Below are 18,601 nucleotides of genomic sequence, written 5' to 3'. Positions count from 1 at the left end.
GGTGACGTGGCCGGCATCGGCTGGGAGCGGACAGAAGGGACCCCTCCCCCTCCAGGGCAGCCGGCCAAAGGCAGGGTCTACTTCACCTACTGTGGACAGCGGCTGGGGCCCTATCTGGAAGACGTGTCGGGAGGAATGTGGCCAGTGGTCCATATCCAGAAGAAGGCAGGTTAAACATCAGGCCTCTCTTCCCCTTCAGGCTGAGTCCCGGCCCTTAACTTCCACGTCACTGATACGTACGGAGCAAAAACCTTGTAGAGATTGTCTGGGATTCTGGGGAGAGACGTCCTCTCTCCCTGCCGAGCAGATGGAAGACGACGTCTATTTTGTCTATTCTGCTCTGAAAATAATTTTTTCCCCCTTCACATCTTACAAATTTGCATACCTTCAAATTTCAGCACAATACAATATAGTACAGTGGGGCCTCTACCTAAGAAGGCCTCTACTTAGGAGCTTTTCTAGATAAGAAGCGGGGGTTCAAGATTTTTTTGCCTCTTCTCAAGAACCATTTTCCACTTACAAACCTGAGCCTCCGAAACTGTAACCAGAAAAGGCAGGGAGAAGCCTCCGTGGGGCCTCTAGAAATCTCCTGGGAGGAAACAGGGCCAGAAAAGACAGGGAGAAGCCTCTGTGGGGCCTCTCTAAGAATCTCCTGGGAGGAAACAGGGCCTCCACCCTCCCTGTGGTTTCCCCAATCGCACACATTATTTGCTTCTACATTGATTCCTATGGGGAAAAATTGCTTTTTCTTATGAACGTTTCTACTTAAGAACCTGGTCACGGAACGAATTAAGTTCGTAAGTAGAGCGACCACTGTACAGCGAATGCCACGAATGATATTTTCGTTTTGAGAGGCCAAGAACACCCCGAATAAATGCTCTACTGAGCTCTTTTGTGTGTGTGATGGTTTCCTTCTAGAACACCAAAGTCCGGGCCAACTTTGGCTCCCACCAGTTCGCCTACGTGGAAGGGCAGGCACACCGGAACGCGGCCGACCTCTGCATCGACCTGGCGGAGGAGATCAGCGCCAACTTCGAAGTGCTGCCTTTCGCCATGGCCTCCGACAGCGACAACGACGCCGGCACCAGCAGCGCCTCCGACCCGGGCCCCCACGGGCCCCCCTGCAGGATCGCAGCCGTGGCCACCGCTCAGCCACGTGAGGCTCCCCTCCCCCTCCCCTCCCGTGGCCTCCCTTGCACGGAGGAATTCCTTAGCGGTGGTGACCCTCTGGAGGAGAATCTGGAAACGGTAGAAGGTCCCAACAGACGTTACGTTGCCCTTGACAAAAGAGTGCGGAATTCTTTCCTTTTACTTCCATGCAAATTTTGGGGGCGAGGGTGCCCCCTTTATCCAAATGCATCTTCATAGCTGCCACCCAGCATGAACAAAATGTAGGACGGGACGGGATTGGAATAGAAACAGAAACGAAACAGGGATAGGAATAGACCTCCAGGCTCGACTACTGCAACGCTCTCTACATGGGGCGACCTTTGAAGAGTGTTCGGAAACTTCAGATCGTGCAGAATGCAGCTGCGAGAGCAGTCATGGGTTTCCCCAAAAATGCCCATGTCACACCAACACTCCGCAGTCTGCATTGGTTGCCGATCAGTTTCCGGTCACAACTCAAAGTGTTGGTTATGACCTTTAAAGCCCTTCATGGCACCGGACCAGAATATCTCAGGGTCCGCCTTCTGCTGCACGAATCCCAGTGACCAGTTAGAGTGGGCCTTCTCCGGGTCCCGTCAACTAAACAATGTCGCTTGGTGGGACCCAGGGGAAGAGCCTTCTCTGTGGCGGCCCCGGCCCTCTGGAACCAACTCCCGCCAGAGATTAGAATTGCCCCCACCCTCCTCGCCTTTCGTAAGCTCCTTAAAACCTACCTCTGCCGCCAGGCATGGGGGAACTGAGATCCTCTTTCCCCCTAGGCCTTTACAATTTTATGCATGGTATGTCTGAATGTATGTTTGGTTTTTATATTAATGGGTTTTTAATAGTTTCTAGTATTGGATTATTGTTATACGCTGTCTTGTTATTGCTGTTAGCCGCCCCGAGTCTCCAGAGAGGGGCGGCATACAAATCCAATTAATAATAATAATAATAATAATAATAATAATAATAATAATAATAATAATAATAATAATAATAGAATACACCCTGTGCACAGTTATTAGGCAAGTGGGTATTTCGACCGTATCATCGTTTTTATGCATATTTTCCACCCCCAATCTGTATAATTCAATTCAATTTATTAGATTTGTATCCCGCCCCCCCCTCCGAAAACTCACAGAATAAGTATAAAACAAAGCATGTAGAACAAATCTAATATATTTTAAAAGTACAACTAAAAACCCCATATAAACTCGAATGTGTAGTTGGCGTAAGCGCAACGGGAGGGTGCAGCCTAAGGAGATCAGGGCCCTATATCAATGCGTGCAGAATTATTAGGCAGCGTAATAGTGTAAATACAAGCAACAAGTGATCAATCATGATTATAATCACCATACAATCATCATAAATCGTAAGATACAAAGAACAAAGCGATAGTCTTAAGAGGCTAAAGGAATGGGCAGTGAGGGGGGGGGAGAATTGACCATTGCTGAGCCTTAAAAGACCCTCCCTCTCTTCTAATGCTCTGCCTCCCTCTCTCTCTCTCTCATTCTCTCTCTCCCTTTCCAGAATACGACAGCGATTCCTCCTGTCATTACAAAACGGAGCGCAGCTACGAGAACTTCATCATCTCCGGCCCAGATCTCCACCCTCCGCCCATTGCAGATGATGAGAGCGACGATGATGACGATGACGACATCCCCCGGGTAAGAAGAGCGCGCAGCCCCAGGCTGGAGCAGCCGTGTGGTGGGTTCGGGGTGAAAGAGGAGGACCCACTGCCCCGTATTCGTTTGGGGCCGGGCAGCGCCTCCGAAGATGCCTGGATGCCTTGCCAGCCCTTCGGTGCCCCCTGAGCTGAGCCTCTGCCCCCCTCCGCAGGAGGACCACTATGCCCTGCTGGTCAAGGCCTGGGAAACCAAGGTCTTCCCCACAATCCGGAGGCGTTTCCGCAACGAAGCTGAGAGGAAATCCGGCTTGGATCAGATTAAGGGAGCTTTGCAGTTAGGTAAATGTAGAGCGTTTCTCTTTTGGGACCTTGGCCCTGTGTTTATGGGGTGTCTCAGTTTGCTTTCTGTACATGTCAGAGTGGGGTGCAGCAGTTTGAGCCGCCTGGCTTCCCTGCCTCTTCCTCCTCGTTCGTGAAGATTCACGAGAGGTTTTGGCACATTGGCAAGAAATTCTGGGCCTCTGAGGGACCCTCCCCTCGGTCTGCTCCATCTGTTACCGATTCTTGACCGGAGGCTGGTTTGCATTTCAGGAATGGTCGACATAGCACGACAGACCGTGGAGTTCCTCTACGAGGAAAACGGGGGCATCCCTCGTGACCTGTATCTCCCCACCATCGAGGACATCAAAGATGAGGCCAACAAGTTCACCATTGATAAAGTCCGTAAAGGTACGTACGCCTGCTTACTCCTCAGAAGGGGGTTTGGGGCTCCCACGAAGGATCCGTCCATCTCTGCCCACTCGGGGACTTGTGGGGAGGGGAAAAACAGCCCCCTTGAAAAGCAGCCAAAGCTTTGCTGGACCAGGAGATTCACCCATAGAAGCAGACATTTGAGGTTGCACGTTGTGATGTGATTAGCCTGCCCTATGCGGGGAGACCCAGCCCTTCTTCTGTCCTGCAACCCATCGGTCCCTGTCTGCTATCCCTCATCCCCTGCCCACCAAGGAACAGCCAGAGTCCGGTGGCTGGTGGTACCAGGGGCTCTAAAAGACCTGGGAACAAGTGGGGAGCAGGAATCAGAGAGAAAAGATTCCCTAGTCTGGGGATGAACGGGATGTGTGAAAGAGTAACTTCTGAGTAACTCCGCTTTAACAAGTCGGTTGTAGAATTATTTTGACACTCTCCCAAACCTCGGTTGCATTAGAAACAAAGATTGTGCCAGAGATCCAGAGATATATATTTTTTGTCTCTTGGGTTTTGGTTTGGCTGCGAGTTTGTGGTCTGGTCCTGTGTTTACGGTGTGTGTCAGTTTGCTTTGTGTGCATGTCAGAGGGGGGTGCAGCAGTTTGAGGCGCTGTACATATTTGTCTCTTGGGTTTGCCAGCCTTGAAGCGATCGATACTCAAGGTTTATTCCACAGGTTTGGTGACAGTCGGGGGGTCCCTTACACTCGCCCGCCTGCACACCAGGGACCCAGCAGAGTTAGAGAGCTCGGAGGCCCTGGCACTAAACCTCCCACCCTCCTCTTCCTCCTCCTCCTCCCCCCCCAAGGTCTGACGGTCGTGACCCGCTGCCCGGAGAGCAACAACGTGGCCCCCAACGCCGTAGCAACTGCCCTGCCCAAGTTTGCCATCCGCGGGATGCTGAAGACCTTCGGACTGCACGGCGTGGTCCTGGACGTGGATTCGGCAAGTGGAGCATCACCGTCGGAGCCGGGAGGGAACCTCTGGGCAGCTGCTGGGATTGCCCCCCGTGCCAAAGGTCTTGGTTTCTCCTTCCTTCCTTCCAGGTGAACGAGCTGGTGCAGGTGGAGACCTACCTCCGGAGCGAGGGGGTCCTGGTCAGGTACTGGTACCCCATCGACATGCTGGAGCGACCCCCTGCCGGCTACAGGAGGACGGCCACCAACGGGCTGGTTTCTCTGGACAACTCCAACATCCAGATCCACAGGTCAGCCTCCAGGGCCCACTCCATTGCAAGGGGGGTGGGGGGCTCAGCTTACAGCAGGGACCGTTCCAACTTACAACCATTCCCCAGAGTTACGACTTTCGCAGTATCCCCTTGGTGACACGGGCAAAATCCAGACTCTTGGCTACAGCTTCTTATGGATGGATGGATGGATGGGATTGGAATGGGATGGGATTTATATGCTGCCCCTCTCTGAGGACTCGGGGCATCTTACAGCATATCAAAACAATGTGAGCATCCTACTCCAATCAAATTAAAACTAGTTACTAAAATAATAATAATAATAATAATAATAATAATAATAATAATAATAAATTTATTGTCATTGTCAAAACAACGAATTGTCATTGGCAACGAAAGTCGTACGACACCCAGAGACCAGTCCCACCGTACATAAAATCAGAATAGGTAAATTTAAAAATAGAATAAAGAATAGAATAAAAAACAGACTTAACCCCAACCCCCCCCCCCCCAATAATATTAAAAATCAGTCGTACCCCTTCAAACAACATCCATACATCCCATTCGTCAGCCAGGGGGCCAAGGCCTAACCACTCCAAGCCTGGTGACATAGGGGAGTCTTAAGACTCTTACTGAAGGCGGGGAGGGGGAGGGCAGTGGGGAGCTGGTTCAAGAGGGCCGGGGCCCCCACAGAGAAGGCTCTTCCCCTGGGCCCTGCCAAACAACATTCTCTAGTTGATGGGATCTGGAGAAGACCGACTCTGTGGGACCTGACCGGTCACTGGGACCCGTGTGGCAGGAGGCGGTCCCGCAAGTAATTGGTCCTGCAAGTAATTTATGGCGCTCGTGGGGGCCCTGTGGGGGCCACGCGATCCTCTCTGTCAACCAAAGCCGAGTCAAGGGGGAAGCCGGATTCAGTGGCGTTTCCGACTAACCTACCCAGGCTTCATGCTCTCGGGGGAATCCAGAGCATGAGACTGAAGGATGCCTTGGCAGCTGCAGGGATTCACTTTAACACCCGTGGCGAGGGGGGCCATAAAGCGGGGCAAGAGAAAGGCCCTGAGCCCCCGGGGAACAGTGTCGGTGGCCTCTTTCAGGGAGCTCCTCCGTTGCGAAGCCGTGCTGGCGTGCCTGTACTGCCGGATGGCCCTGCTCAACATCTTCGCCCCCAAAACGCCCCACATGTTCACCCAGCTCTTCAGCGTCCGGGACATCACCTTGGAGCATCTGCAGCTGCTCTCCAACCAGCTCCTGGCCCCGCCCCTTCCAGGTAGGGGGGAGGGGGCTCTGTCTGCAGCCTCTGCCGCGGCCATCGGTGTCCCCAAGGGGACGTTGGGTAGCTGAGCGATGATCACGCGGAGTTTGTCTTTCCCCCCTGCCCAGATGGCACCATCGGCTCCTCGTCCATCCTTCTGGCCCAGTCCCTCCAGCACTCCATCCAGTGCCAGAGCTGCTCGGCCACCGAGCTCTTCTACCAGGGCAATGCCCAGACGGTGCAGGAGTGGCTGACCATCGCCATCGCTCGCACCCTGCACCAGGGGGAGGAGAGCTTGCTCGACCTGACCAAGCAGGTCTGCTTCTTCCTGCAGGCAAGTTGGAAGGGAGACCACAGGGCGATGCCCAGCCTGCAAGGCTTCCCACGCGTCCTCTCTCATCTGGGGGGGGGCTATTGGGGGCCAGGGTGTCCACCTGGAAAACAGGGAAATTGGCGGTTCGGGAAATATCAGGGAATCCGTGAAAAAAATAGAATAAATAAATAAAACAAACCGTATTAAAATGTTTAAAAGTCAGGGAAAAATCATGTTTAAAAAACGGATCGCGCTGCCTGGCAGAGTCCAGCAAAAATGGGCATAACGGTGGCAAGAACTTGCTTCCTCAGCTACCGATATTTCTCCACGGCTGAGCCGTTTGGTGTGACGTCATCTATGACCGCGGCCTTAACGAGATCCCAAGTGACAGCAGGGAAATGTGGGGGAAATGTCAGGGGACTTCAAAATGCTTTTCCCCCTGGACCCTCTGTGTTGGGGCGTCATCGTTTTGCTGAGCTTGCTTTGCTGTCCGGTTCCAGAGCGCCCCCGAGCAGTTCCCCTCCGAGGAGCTCCCCATCTTGGAATCCAAAGTCAACATGGACGTCCATTTCCCCGGGGCTGCCTTTGTCATGGTGTCCTGCAAGGAGAGCCAGTCCGGCTTCCGTAAAGAGTAAGTGACCCTTGCGGAGGGTGAGGAGGGACTGGGGGGCTCCTCTTCCCCAACGGACCCTCTTCAACTGGGACAGGGCCCGGCTGGCTCACCCCGTCCTTGTCTTTCCCAGCTCCTCCCTCTACAAGGCCCCCTGGGCCCGGGTCCTGCTCTACGGCCTGGGCCACAAGGTCAAGAAGAACGGGCAGCTGAACCTCATCGAGGCCGTGTGCTACCCTCGGGACGCTTCCCCCACCAACACGGGCCTGACCCCGCCCCCCACCACCAACCAGTATCCTTCTGTTGTCATCTCCACGGACAAGGTCCACATCAAACTGGGTATGGTGGGAAGCCGGAACTTGAGAATAACGGCCAGAAGCTGGCCAGGGATTCTGGTTCTGATCCATTAGAGCCGAGCCTGGTGTCAGGAGCGCGTTCTTTGAGTGCAGCTGGAGCTCAGATACTGTATTTTTCGGAGTATAAGACGCACCTTAGTTTTTGGGGAGGAAAATAGGGAAAAGAACCTGGTTACCAGGTATTTATCTGAGTAGCATCCTTAGTCTGGTCAGCTTCAGCACATTATTTTATCCCCTGGTTAAGGGCTTTAAAAAAACTTTATTCGGAGAGAGGTCCAGGAGGGAAGTGTTTTTAATAGGAAAGTGAACACAAGAACCAGGGGGCACAATCTGAAGTTAGTTGGGGGAAAGATCAAAAACAACATGAGAAAATATTTGACTGAAAGAGGAGTAGATGCTTGGAACAATCCACAGTCACTGAATTGAAACCTGCCTGGGATAAACACAGATCCATCCTAAGATAAAATACAGAAAATAGTATAAGGGCAGACTAGATGGACCAGGAGGTCTTTTTCTGCTGTCAATCTTAATGAGGAAGGAAAGAAGGAAGGAAAGAAAGAGAAGGAAGAGAAGGAAGGAAGGAAGGAAGGAAGGAAGGAAGAATCCACAGGAACTGAATTTAAACATGCCTGGGATAAACATAGATCCATCCTAAGATAAAATACAGAAAATAGTATAAGGGCAGACTAGATGGACCAGGAGGTCTTTTTCTGCTGTCAATCTTAATGAGGAAGGAAAGAAGGAAGGAAAGAAAGAGAAGGAAGAGAAGGAAGGAAGGAAGGAAGGAAGAATCCACAGGAACTGAATTTAAACATGCCTGGGATAAACATAGATCCATCCTAAGATAAAATACAGAAAATAGTCTAAGGGCAGACTAGATGGACCATGAGGGCTTTTTCTGTCGTCAGACTTCTATGTTTCTATGAGAGTAACAATGAAAGAGCTTGCAAGCCAGTAAGAGCTGGGAACATTGTTAGCTCCTGGAGAGAAATATTTGGAGCAAGTAGAGCAAAGGAAAAAACCTGGAAAGACTTAGGGCTTGGAAAACATTCTTTGCAGAGAGTAATAATGAAAGCTTGCAAGCAGGTAAGAGCTGGGAACATCATTAGCACCTGGTTACGGCTGGAAAGAAACTTACTCAGAGCAAGTTAGAGTAATTTAAAAAACCCTGCAAAGACTTAGGGCTTGGAAAACATTCTTCTTTGCAGAGAGTAACAGTGAAAGAGCCTGCAAGGTAAGAGCTGGGAAGATCGTTAGCAGATAGTTAGGGCTGGGAAAAAAAGTATAAGACACAAATTATCAGCTTCTTTTAGGGAGGAAAAAGGTGCCTCTTATACTCCGAAAAATACGGTACCAACTAGTTTCTTGGGCTCGGATTTCCCAGCCCCCCTGTGGATGGAGAGATGCCTCCTCTTGGGCCGGAGGAAAGAGGCTGGGGGCTGGTGTTTTTATTGTTGGTGTGTGTCAGGTATTTGGGCTTATGGAAATGACATAAGGCAGAAAGACCGCTCCAGAGTCTAAGTTCTGCCGTTCTGCTTTTTGGGTTCTCCACTCAAGGCGTGTCTCCACCTCCCGGTGCCCTGCTGGTCCTGCACTCCCTCCCGCTCGAGTTCCCCCTGGCCATGGCCTTTGCAGAGCAGCTGCTGACCTGGAAGCAGGAGGACAGCGAGGGAAGGTCCGAGGAAGAGCCGGACGCCATCCCCGCCTCGGTTTTCCTGCAAGTGGTGGAAACTCTAGGTGAGAGCAAAGCTGGTTTATGGGGCATTTCGTAGCCGGGAGAGTGGGGAAACGTTGTTTTGGAGGCATATGGTACCCTTTGAAAAATGGCAGCAGTGGAACGATTCCATTGCGCTGATCTGGGACAGAAAATGAGACCATTTGCAGCCTGGAAAGAGATTGGCAGAGGGATCCACCCGCTGCTCTCCAAGGAATCAGCGTGATAAAAGAGTCACAGAAGGCCCTTCAGGTGTGGCCTCCACCACAGCCCCCTTCCACAGCCACATGTAAGTGCTCAGCCACCACACCTGGCGGTTGCTGGACCTCAACGTGGTTGGGTTCCAGCTAAGAGCACAATGGAAGTCTAGCATAAGGCCCATTACTGAAGATCAGGCTGATGCTGGTGAAAAGTTTGACATATATATGTTGTGGTTGGCTCGCAGCCGGGCCCTCTGGCCACGGACTTTGAGCCTGATGAACTGGGCACAGTCGGCCTGTGTGGCTGTCGGAAGAGTCAGACAGCGAGCCGGAGGAGGAGGAGGAGGAGGGGGAGTCTGGGGCTTTGCCAGGGTCTGAGGAGGAGAAAGAGGAGATAAGGGACCCGGTCCTGAATGTAAGGGTGAGAAGGATGCAGGGGAGGCAGGAGCAGTTATGGAGGCTCAGGAGGAGGAAGTGAGCACAGCTGTGCATAGTCTGCACTCCCAGAGAGTAGGTAAGGGGGAGGAGCTAGAAGGGGCTCTTTGCAAAAACCCAACGTCCGTGCCTCCAGAGGAGAAGAGCATGCGCAGAGTGTTTTTGCCTGACAAACTTTGATACAGTACTGGACATTTATGGAGTCAATATTGTAACTAGACTTTGGCTCATGGCACCGGACCAGGGTATCGCCGGGACCGCCTTCTGCCGCACGAATCCCAGTGACCAGTTAGGTCCCACAGAGTGGGCCTTCTCCGGTGCCGTCAACAAAACAATGTCGTTTGCTGGGCCCCAGGGGAAGAGCCTTCTCTGTGGCGGCCCCGGCCCTCTGGAACCAACTCCCCCCAGAGATTAGAATTGCCCCCACCCACCTCGCCTTTCGCAAGCTCCTTAAAACCCACCTCTGCCATCAGGCATGGGGGAACTGAGACCCTCTTTCCCCCTAGGCCTTTACAATTCTATGCATGGTATGTCTGTATGTATGTTTGGCTTTTATATTAATGGGTTTTTTTTAGTTATTTTAGTATTGGATTTACATGCTGTTTTTATCATTGTTGTTAGCCATCCCAAGTCTACAGAGAGGGGGGGCATACAAATCCAATAAATAATAATAATAATAATAATAACAACTGTTTGGGGACTTTTATCTTATCAACTGGGCCTCACGCCCGGAGTTTGGCAACTGAAAGACATTGTTTAGTTTGTGTTTTGTGCAGTTCAACAAACGTCCTTGTCAATAGAGTCTCGTTCACTTCGAAACCGTTGTGTTTGAGTTTCAGTTTGGGGCTAATGACCGTCCGGCTCCCTCCAGCTGAACCTTTTTCTAACCCCCACAAACCTGGTCCCCTTCCCCCCCTTGCAGGGAACTTCCTGTGGACCACCAGCCTGGCCCCCTGCGTGAAGGAGCTGCTCTTCCACCTCCTGGCCGAACTGCTGCGCAAAGTCCACGGCCTGGAGCAGCGCAAGAGCCCGGCCGGCCTGGCCTCCTCCATCGCCCTGCAGCTCAACCCCTGCCTGGCCATGCTGATGGCCCTGCAGTCCGAGCTGCACAAGCTCTACGACGAGGAGACCCAGAGCTGGGTGGCCGGGAACGCCTGCGGGGGGGCCGGCGTGGGGGGCGCCGACCAGGGGCGCTTCTCCACCTACTTCCACGCGCTGATGGAGGCCTGCCTGGCGGTGGCCGAAGTGACCCTGCCGGTCAACATGGGCATCACCGCCAACGTCATCTCCACCCCCAGCGGCCCCAACCTCAGCGACTCCTCCTCCTCCTCTTCGTCCTCCCCGGGGCAGACCCCGCAGAGCCCCAGCCTCCTCTCCAAGCGGAAGAAGGTGAAGATGAAGCGGGAGAAGGCCCCGCCCTCGGGGAAGCGCTCCTCCTCCTCCCGCGGGGCCGACACCGAGGCGGCCCTGCTCAGCATGGGGGGCAGCAAGCCCGAGGACATGCTCTGGTTCCACCGGGCCCTCACCCTGCTCATCATCCTCCGGCACCTCACGCGGAAGGACCCCCAGGGCCTGGGAGTGACCAACGACGCGGTGGCCGACGCCTGCCAGGCCCTGGTGGGGGCCACGGCCCACAGCCGCTTGCTGGTCATCTCGGGGATCCCCACCCACCTGGAGGAAGGGACGGTGCGCAGCGCCATCCGTAAGGCCTGCAACGCCCACGGCGGCGTCTTCCGGGAGGAGATCTACATCCCGGCACAGGAGGAGGAGCCCAAGAAGGCCAAGGAGAAGGCGGAGGGCGGGGAGGGCCGGGCCGAGCCGGAGAAGCCGGCCGTGTCCAGCAGCGCGGACAGCCTGGACGTCAGCAGCTCCAGCAGCGTCACGCCGGCCCCAAGCGTCAGCGCCTCGGCCTCCACCAGCCAGGCCTCTCTCTGCAGCTCGCAGGGCATCTCCCGGACGGTCAGCGACATCTCGGTGGACCAGTGCCAAGGCGGGCTGGAGGGGGCCGTGGTCCCACCGGGCCTGCTGGAGCCTCACGGGGTCTCCAGCCAGGAGAGCCTGGACCTCTCGCTCTGCAGCACGGGCAGCCTGGGCAGCCTGGGCAGCCTCGGGGAGCAGCTGGACAACGGGGAGACGGCCTCGGCCTCTGACGTGGGCTCCCTCTACACCGTCACCTCCCTCGACAGCCAGACCGTCCCCTCCAGGCCCATCAAGGGCTTCGCGGTGGTGGAGGTGAGGGCCCTCGGGGGAGGGGGAGGCACCCCGGGCGGGAAAGAACTGGGCAGCGAGCGGAGGGTGGAAAATTTCAGCAGCTCTGAGGCCACTGCATTGCAGGGAGAGCGATGGAGGGAAGGGAGGGTGGACGGAAGGAAAGAAGGAAGGAAAAGGGAGGGAGAGACAGCAGGAGAGAAAATGGAAGGAGGGAGGAAGGAAGGAAGGGAAGAAGGAGGGGGAGGGAGGGAGGGAGGGGAGGAAGGAACTCAGCCATTTCAGACAGAAGGGCCAGAGTCCCCTGCTTGTCCTGCTCTGCCCGGCCTGGCTTCCAAATCACCCCCTCCCCGCCTTGGTTTTCTTTAACGCAGATCAGATCCCGGGCCAAGATCGAGAAGATCCGGGCCAGTTTGTTCAACAGCAGCGACCTGATTGGCTTGTCGACTCTGGACGGAGAGGACGAGCTGATGGAAATGTCCTCGGAGGAGATTTTGACCGTCTCGACCGTGAACCAGAGCTTGTTCGATACCCAGGGGAGCCCCGCACTGGAAGACTACTTCGGCGACAAGACCATCAAAGGTGTGTCTGTGTCTCTCTCTCTGGGTGTGTTTGTCCCACGCGTAACAGGTGCCTCGTGCGCTCTCTGCATTATGTATTTGGAGCAAGTGGAAGATCTGGTGGGTTTGTTAGAATCGGTGACCCTGGAGTTCTCCAGCCCCAACAGCTGGTTCCATAAAGGAGAGCTCAATATGGATCAAATTGAACAGGTCCAAAGACGGGCTACAAGAATGGTGGAAGGTCTTGAGCCTAAAACGTATCAGGAAAGACTTCATGGACTCCATCTGTAGAGTCTGGAGGACAGAAGGAAAAGGACCGTTGAAACTTACCTGAACGGTCTTCTCGATGCACTGCAAGGAGAGTCCAGGATGGGTAATTCTTCAGTCTGATTGGTCGGGACTGAGTTTAATTTAAATAATAGGCAGGTACCGCCCCCCCTTAGCCCTCCAGTCTAAAGGAAACGAAGGAGCAGTATAGCTAACACAAATTTATTCAACATTCAAGGTAACTAGAAAAAACAACTCCCAAAGGCACACCTTTGTCAGAAAGAGTCCCTGGTCCCAATTTTGGGTGGGTCTGGACTCTCCTTGCAGTGCATCGAGAAGACCGTTCAGGTAAGTTTCAACGGTCCTTCTCCAATGCACTTGCAAGGAGAGTCCAGGATGGGATATACCCAAGATATTAACCAAGGGAGGGAGAAGGTCGGACCGGGGGCTCTGAGAAGGAACACACCCGCTGTAGTACCCTCCTCCCAAACGCTGCTTCCGCGGAAGCGAAAGAGTCAATTCGATAGTGTCTGATAAATGAGGACGGCGCCGCCCAAGTGGCCGCCCTGCAAATGTCCTCTAGTGAAGCCTGGGTGCTCCAGGCTGCTGAAGTGGCCGTACTACGAGTGGAATGTCCCGTGAGTCCCTGAGGCACAGGGGATCCTTTAGTTCGGTAAGCCTCTCTAATGCAATCACACAGCCAGCGGCTGATTGTCCTAGGGGAGACTTTAGTGCCCAACGTTCTGGTTGCAAAGGACACGAATAAAGCCTCCGAAACTCTGAATCCTTGAGTCCTGCGAATGTAAATTTTCAGAGCTCGTCTCACATCGAGCTTATGCCACCTAAGCTCCGAAGGGTGAGTCCCGTGGGTACAGAAGTCTGGGAGGACTACCTCCTGTGCCCTGTGGAAAGCAGAGTTGATCTTTGGTAGAAAGGCTGGGTCAAGTCTTAAGACCACCCTGTCCGTGTGAAAAGTACAGAGATCCTCCCTGATTGAGAACGCTGCAATCTCAGAAACCCTCCTGGCGGATGTGATTGCGACCAAAAGGGCCGTCTTGAGGGTTAACATTCTGAGAGGTATGTGGCGAAAGGGTTCGAATGGAGGTCCCGTTAAGGCGTGTAGCACCAAGGATAAATCCCAAGAAGGGAACCGATGGATCGGTGGTGGTCTGATGTTAGCGGCCCCTTTCAAGAAGTCCCTGATCCAGGGGTGTCTGGTCAGAGGGCGGGAGTTGCCCCCTCCTATGATGGTGGATAAAGCGGCCACATGACGGCGTAAGGTGTTTGGAGCGAGACCTTTTTCAAGGCCCGCCTGAAGAAAACTTAGGACCAGGGGAGGGGAGGCCTTTTGTGGATCTACCTCCCGCTCCTCACAGAACCTGGAGAAGGAAACCCAGGTAGCCTGGTATATTCTTCTTGTCGAAGGTCTGCGAGCAGCCTGGATTGTATCAATAACTGCCTCTGGTAAGAGATGTTGTCTTAGATGTTGCCACTCAATCTCCATACGGTCAGCTGCCACCACTGTGGCTCTGGATGGGAAATCGAGCCCTGGGAGAGGGAAATCAGTTGATCTGGAATCCTCCAGGGGGGTGACACTGACAGTTGCATCAAGTCCGCAAACCAAAGGCGACGCGGCCAGTATGGAGCCAGCAACAGTACCTCCGCTCGTTGCTCCAGAATCTTTCGCATGACCCTGGGAATGATGGAGATCGGGGGAAATGCATATAGAAGTCCTGGTGGCCACAGTATCCGAAGAGCGTCCACCCCCTCCGCCCCCGGGGTCGGGAAGCGGGAGAAGAAACGTGGGAGTTGGGAGTTGCTTCGGGTAGCAAACAGGTCCAGGATTGGCCTCCCAAACTTTCGAGTGATGACCTGAAAAATTGCGGGATCCAGCTGCCACTCCCCTGGATCCAATGTCTCCCGGCTCAGCCAGTCCGCGCACACATTCTCTACGCCTGAGATGTGCTCCGCTGACAGGGAAGCCAGATTTGCCTCTGCCCATCTGAACAGGGACTCTGACTCCCTCATCAGTCGTCGAGACCGAGTCCCCCCTTGTCTGTTGATGTGAGACCGGGTGGAGACATTGTCGGTCCGAACCAGGACATGTTGGCCCGTTACCAGGTCCGCGAAGCTGAGGAGAGCCAGGGAAACTGCCTTCAACTCCAAGAAGTTGATGTTGACTTCTCTCAGGTCGGATGGGTCCCAAAGGCCCTGGGCTAGATTCGAGGAAAGATGGGCTCCCCATCCCGTCAGGCTGGCGTCTGTCGTCATCGTCAGAAAATGCTTGTCTAGGAAGAGTGACCCCTTTGTTAGAGCTGGGGAAATCCACCACCATAAGGACCGTCGAACTGCCGGGTCGAGGTGCACCTGAAGGTGGGAATGGCTGATCTTCCTCCTCTGGTATGGTAGGAGGAACCACTGGAGAGGACGTAGGTGGTACCTGGCCCATGGAATGATGTCGATACAGGACACCAGTGTACCTAGAAGCTTGGACAGAGACGAGAGTCTGGGGAATTGCTGTGGCGCCAAGCCCCGGACGAGCTCTCTGATTGTGGACTGCCTCTCTTGGGACAGGAAAACAAGGCCCTTCCTGGAGTCTATACTGGTACCCAGGTGGGCCAGCCGTGTTGTGGGAGTCAAGTGGCTTTTTTCGAAGTTGATCGAAAAGCCGTGGTCCTGAAGTGTCTGGATCGTGAGATGCAGGTCCTGAAGCGCAAGGTCTCTTGATCTGGACAGAATCACGATGTCGTCCAGATAGGCCATTAGGCGCACCGACCGCTGCCTGAGGCCTGCCGTGAGAACGTCCAGCAGCTTCGTGAAGGATCTTGGGGCCGATGAAAGCCCGAAGGGCATGGCCCTGTATTGAAAATGGGCTCCATCCAGGCTGAAGCGCAGATATTGTCGGTGAGACGGAAGGATGGGGACGTGTAGGTAGGCCTCTTGTAGGTCTATGGACGTCATGTAGTCCCCCTGCCTGATGGCTGCCAGGATGGAACGCAGAGAATGCATTCTGAACCTCCTGTACTTTACATAGAGGTTCAGTCTCCGCAGGTTCAGAATGAGGCGTGCCCCTCCTGACGATTTTGGTACCAAGAAGATCGCTGAGTAGAATCCCAAACCCCGCTGAGGTATAGGGACCTCCTCGATGGCACCTATCTCCAGCAGGTGAGATACCTCCTGATATAGGAGCCTCTTCTTGGACATTTCCAAGGGAGCACGACAAGGCAGGTAGCGACAAGGTGGAGGGCAAAGAAATTCGATCTGTAGGCCTTGTGAAACTGTGGAAGTCGCCCATGGATCTGATGAGGTGTTGGTCCAGACGTCGGAGAAATGGGTTAGTCTGCCGCCTAAAGGGATGTCCAGAAGAAAGTCACTTGGTCTTCCTGAACCCCCTGCCGGAACCTCTAAAGGGGCGGCGGCCCTGGTAGGACCTGGAGCGATCAAATTGTGGGTTCCTGTCCGTGCGAAAGGAACCCTGACCAAAGGATCCCTGAAAGTAGGACCTCGACCCCTGGTTGCTGGTCGAGGTGGAATCATTCCGAAAGGACTGCCGCCGTTGGTAGGGTGTAAAACGCCGTCCCTGCTTTTTACTGGAGTTGGGCATAATCTTCTTCTTATCCCTATCCTCCACTAGCACATCGTCCAAGATGTCTCCGAAGAGCTTCTTGCCCTTAAACGGTGAAGAAGCTAGGGCCCATTTTGACTTCACGTCGGCTTGCCAATTCCTTAGCCAGATGAGTCTGCGGGAGGCGACCGACGCGGCCATTGCCCTTGATGAGAACTTGGCGGCATTGACTGTTGCGTCCGCCGAAAATTCGGTGGCCGCCAACAGTTTGTTTAAGTCTTGGCGTAGTCTCGCATCCTGCGGATCGACTCTGGACTGAATGTCTTTTATCCAGAGGAGCGTAGCTCTATTAAAGAATGATGCCGCCGAGGCGGCTCTTACGGCCCAAGCTGACATCTGGTGAGCCCTGCGAACAACATTGTCCGCCCTTTTGTCTTCCGCTTTTAGTCCCTCCTGGGATTCTGAAGGGACTAGGGCATTTGAGACTAGGCTGGTCACCGGCTTGTCTACTATCGGCAGCTCCAGGAGGTCCTCCATGTGCTGGTCAAAGGTGTAGAAACGTCTGTCCAGGTTAGACGGGCCCTGACCCGTCGCTGGGTTCTCCCATGGACGTTGTACAGTCTCTAGAAAAAGATGGGAGGACGGAACATTAATGGTCTCCTGTTTTGGAAATACAAAGAGACCACTCGTAGGCTGATCCAGAGCAGAAGCAGCCCCTTGACCTCCCTCACCAGCCTGGTCAATGGTGATCCTGGCTTTGTTCAGGAGAACCCGGAAGAGTGAGGCCTTGAACAGGCCTGGTAAGGCGGGTTGCTCAGGTGGCTGTTCATCGCCGGATAACTCATCCTCATCTTCGCTGAAGCCTTCTCTGGAAAAATCATCCTCCTCCCCTGACTCCAGGATGGATTGAGAGGCTGGAGCCGTCCAGGGGTCTCTGAATCTCGACGGAGCAGGGCCGGCCGGTACCTGCTGCTGCTGAGCCACGCTAGCCTGCCCCTGTGTGTAGGCGCTGACAATTAGGTCTTGCAGGGCTTGAGGCATGGTTTGCCAGGCATCCTGCGCCGTGCGCAATCCAGCAGCCGTAGGGGTGAATGTGGCTGCTGTAGTCTGGCCACCCTGAGGGGGTATTGGCTGTGGAGCAGTAGTTGTGCTAGGCCACGCTGCTTGTCTTCCAAATGTAAAGACATCCGGTCTGGAAGAGGTTGAGGATTGGAAGTGTCTTTCCGGTGACCAGTCCCTCACTGAGGCCGAGCCTACTACCCCTGGTGCAAATAAGGGGGAGGCTGGCTGAGGGATGGAAATGGGGGGCTGAGCAGGCGCAAGCGTGCCTCCAGACCTCTGAGAGGATTCTAACTGTTTCTCCAGCGCTTTAATCCTCTTCTCAGCCTCCCTGAGCGCAGCCCCTTGCGAAGATTTTTGTTTCTGGGGCCTTTCCTTGGGGGTAGGGGGCCTGGTAGCACTGGCTTCCTCCCCAGCCTGAATAGATTGGTCAGCCATAACTCACGAAAAGGTTGAGTCAGCAAGGATCGTCTGCTTCTGCACACGCAAGTAACTGAACAGCAATCGAAGGTTGTTAAAGATAGAGTCCACAACCGGATCGTTGCTCCTAACCGCTAGCAGTAATGGCGTCCAAGGCAGTAACTGCTGGTTGGTGTTGTGCGCCTGCGTGTCTCTCGGCAGAGGGGACACTTGGCGCGAAAACAGCCTTGCTGAGGGAGACGCTGCTGTGCGTCGGGCTCAAAAAAACATGGCCGCCGGGCCGTTGCCCTGGCAACCAATGATGCCCTCAAACAGCAACTGGCCTGCCCGCTCGATTTCGGGCTTCTTAGAAATGGCCGCCGGCTGTTGCCAAGGGAACGGGCGGGAAGCCTCCCCTGGCTTCCCCGCCCTTCCTCCAGCGCTGTAAGAAAACGGCGACCGCCGAGGCTTTTCCTCGCCGCCAGTCCCTGCCGTATATAAAGGCATTTCGAGCCTTTCAGCGCTTCACCTTTTGACTTCCTCCGGCCGATGGTAAGGGGGGGGGCGCGAGACGCGCTCCCCTCTTCACTGAGGACCTTCCTCTCCTGGTCCTCGGGTTTATTCGCCACGGGCGGGACGGACCCTCCCGAGGCGTCAACCCCTTCCTCTCCTCCAGGGTCTACCTCGGAGGTAGTCTCCCTGGGTGCTCACTCCAGGAACAAGTCAGCCAACCCAGCTCGTGGGGTTGGGAAAGGAGGAGCTGCAGACCCCTGGATAAACCCACTGGAGGTTTGAATCCAGGGCTGCTTGAGGAAAAAATTTTTTCCCCCAACTGCACCTGCAAGATAAGAAAAGAAGAGAAAAAATATTAAATTAAATTAAATTAATACATATAATTAAACAATAAACAATAAATATAAATTTATTGAAGAGAAACAAACTCAGAGTCCCTATACTG

General features: G+C 54.2%; 1 protein-coding gene across 5 annotated transcripts in view; it reads left to right on the top strand.

The window, feature by feature from the left end:
* HECTD4 (HECT domain E3 ubiquitin protein ligase 4) overlaps positions 1–18,601 on the top strand; it is an 89,232-nt gene that overhangs the window by 57,831 nt on the left and 12,800 nt on the right. For all 5 annotated transcript variants that reach the window (XM_070763311.1, XM_070763310.1, XM_070763314.1 and 2 more), the window contains exons 49-62: positions 2–165; positions 919–1,156; positions 2,677–2,813; positions 2,986–3,112; positions 3,365–3,502; positions 4,325–4,461; positions 4,563–4,723; positions 5,800–5,972; positions 6,086–6,291; positions 6,771–6,901; positions 7,014–7,219; positions 8,794–8,973; positions 10,508–11,817; positions 12,168–12,375. In XM_070763311.1, the coding sequence (XP_070619412.1) occupies positions 2–165; positions 919–1,156; positions 2,677–2,813; positions 2,986–3,112; positions 3,365–3,502; positions 4,325–4,461; positions 4,563–4,723; positions 5,800–5,972; positions 6,086–6,291; positions 6,771–6,901; positions 7,014–7,219; positions 8,794–8,973; positions 10,508–11,817; positions 12,168–12,375 (3,516 nt within the window). The remainder of the gene's footprint in view (position 1; positions 166–918; positions 1,157–2,676; positions 2,814–2,985; positions 3,113–3,364; positions 3,503–4,324; positions 4,462–4,562; positions 4,724–5,799; positions 5,973–6,085; positions 6,292–6,770; positions 6,902–7,013; positions 7,220–8,793; positions 8,974–10,507; positions 11,818–12,167; positions 12,376–18,601) is intronic.

This window comes from Erythrolamprus reginae, chromosome 10 (assembly GCF_031021105.1).
Source record: "Erythrolamprus reginae isolate rEryReg1 chromosome 10, rEryReg1.hap1, whole genome shotgun sequence".
Lineage (NCBI taxonomy): Eukaryota > Metazoa > Chordata > Lepidosauria > Squamata > Dipsadidae > Erythrolamprus > Erythrolamprus reginae.
This window is presented reverse-complemented; position numbering and strand designations above follow the sequence as displayed.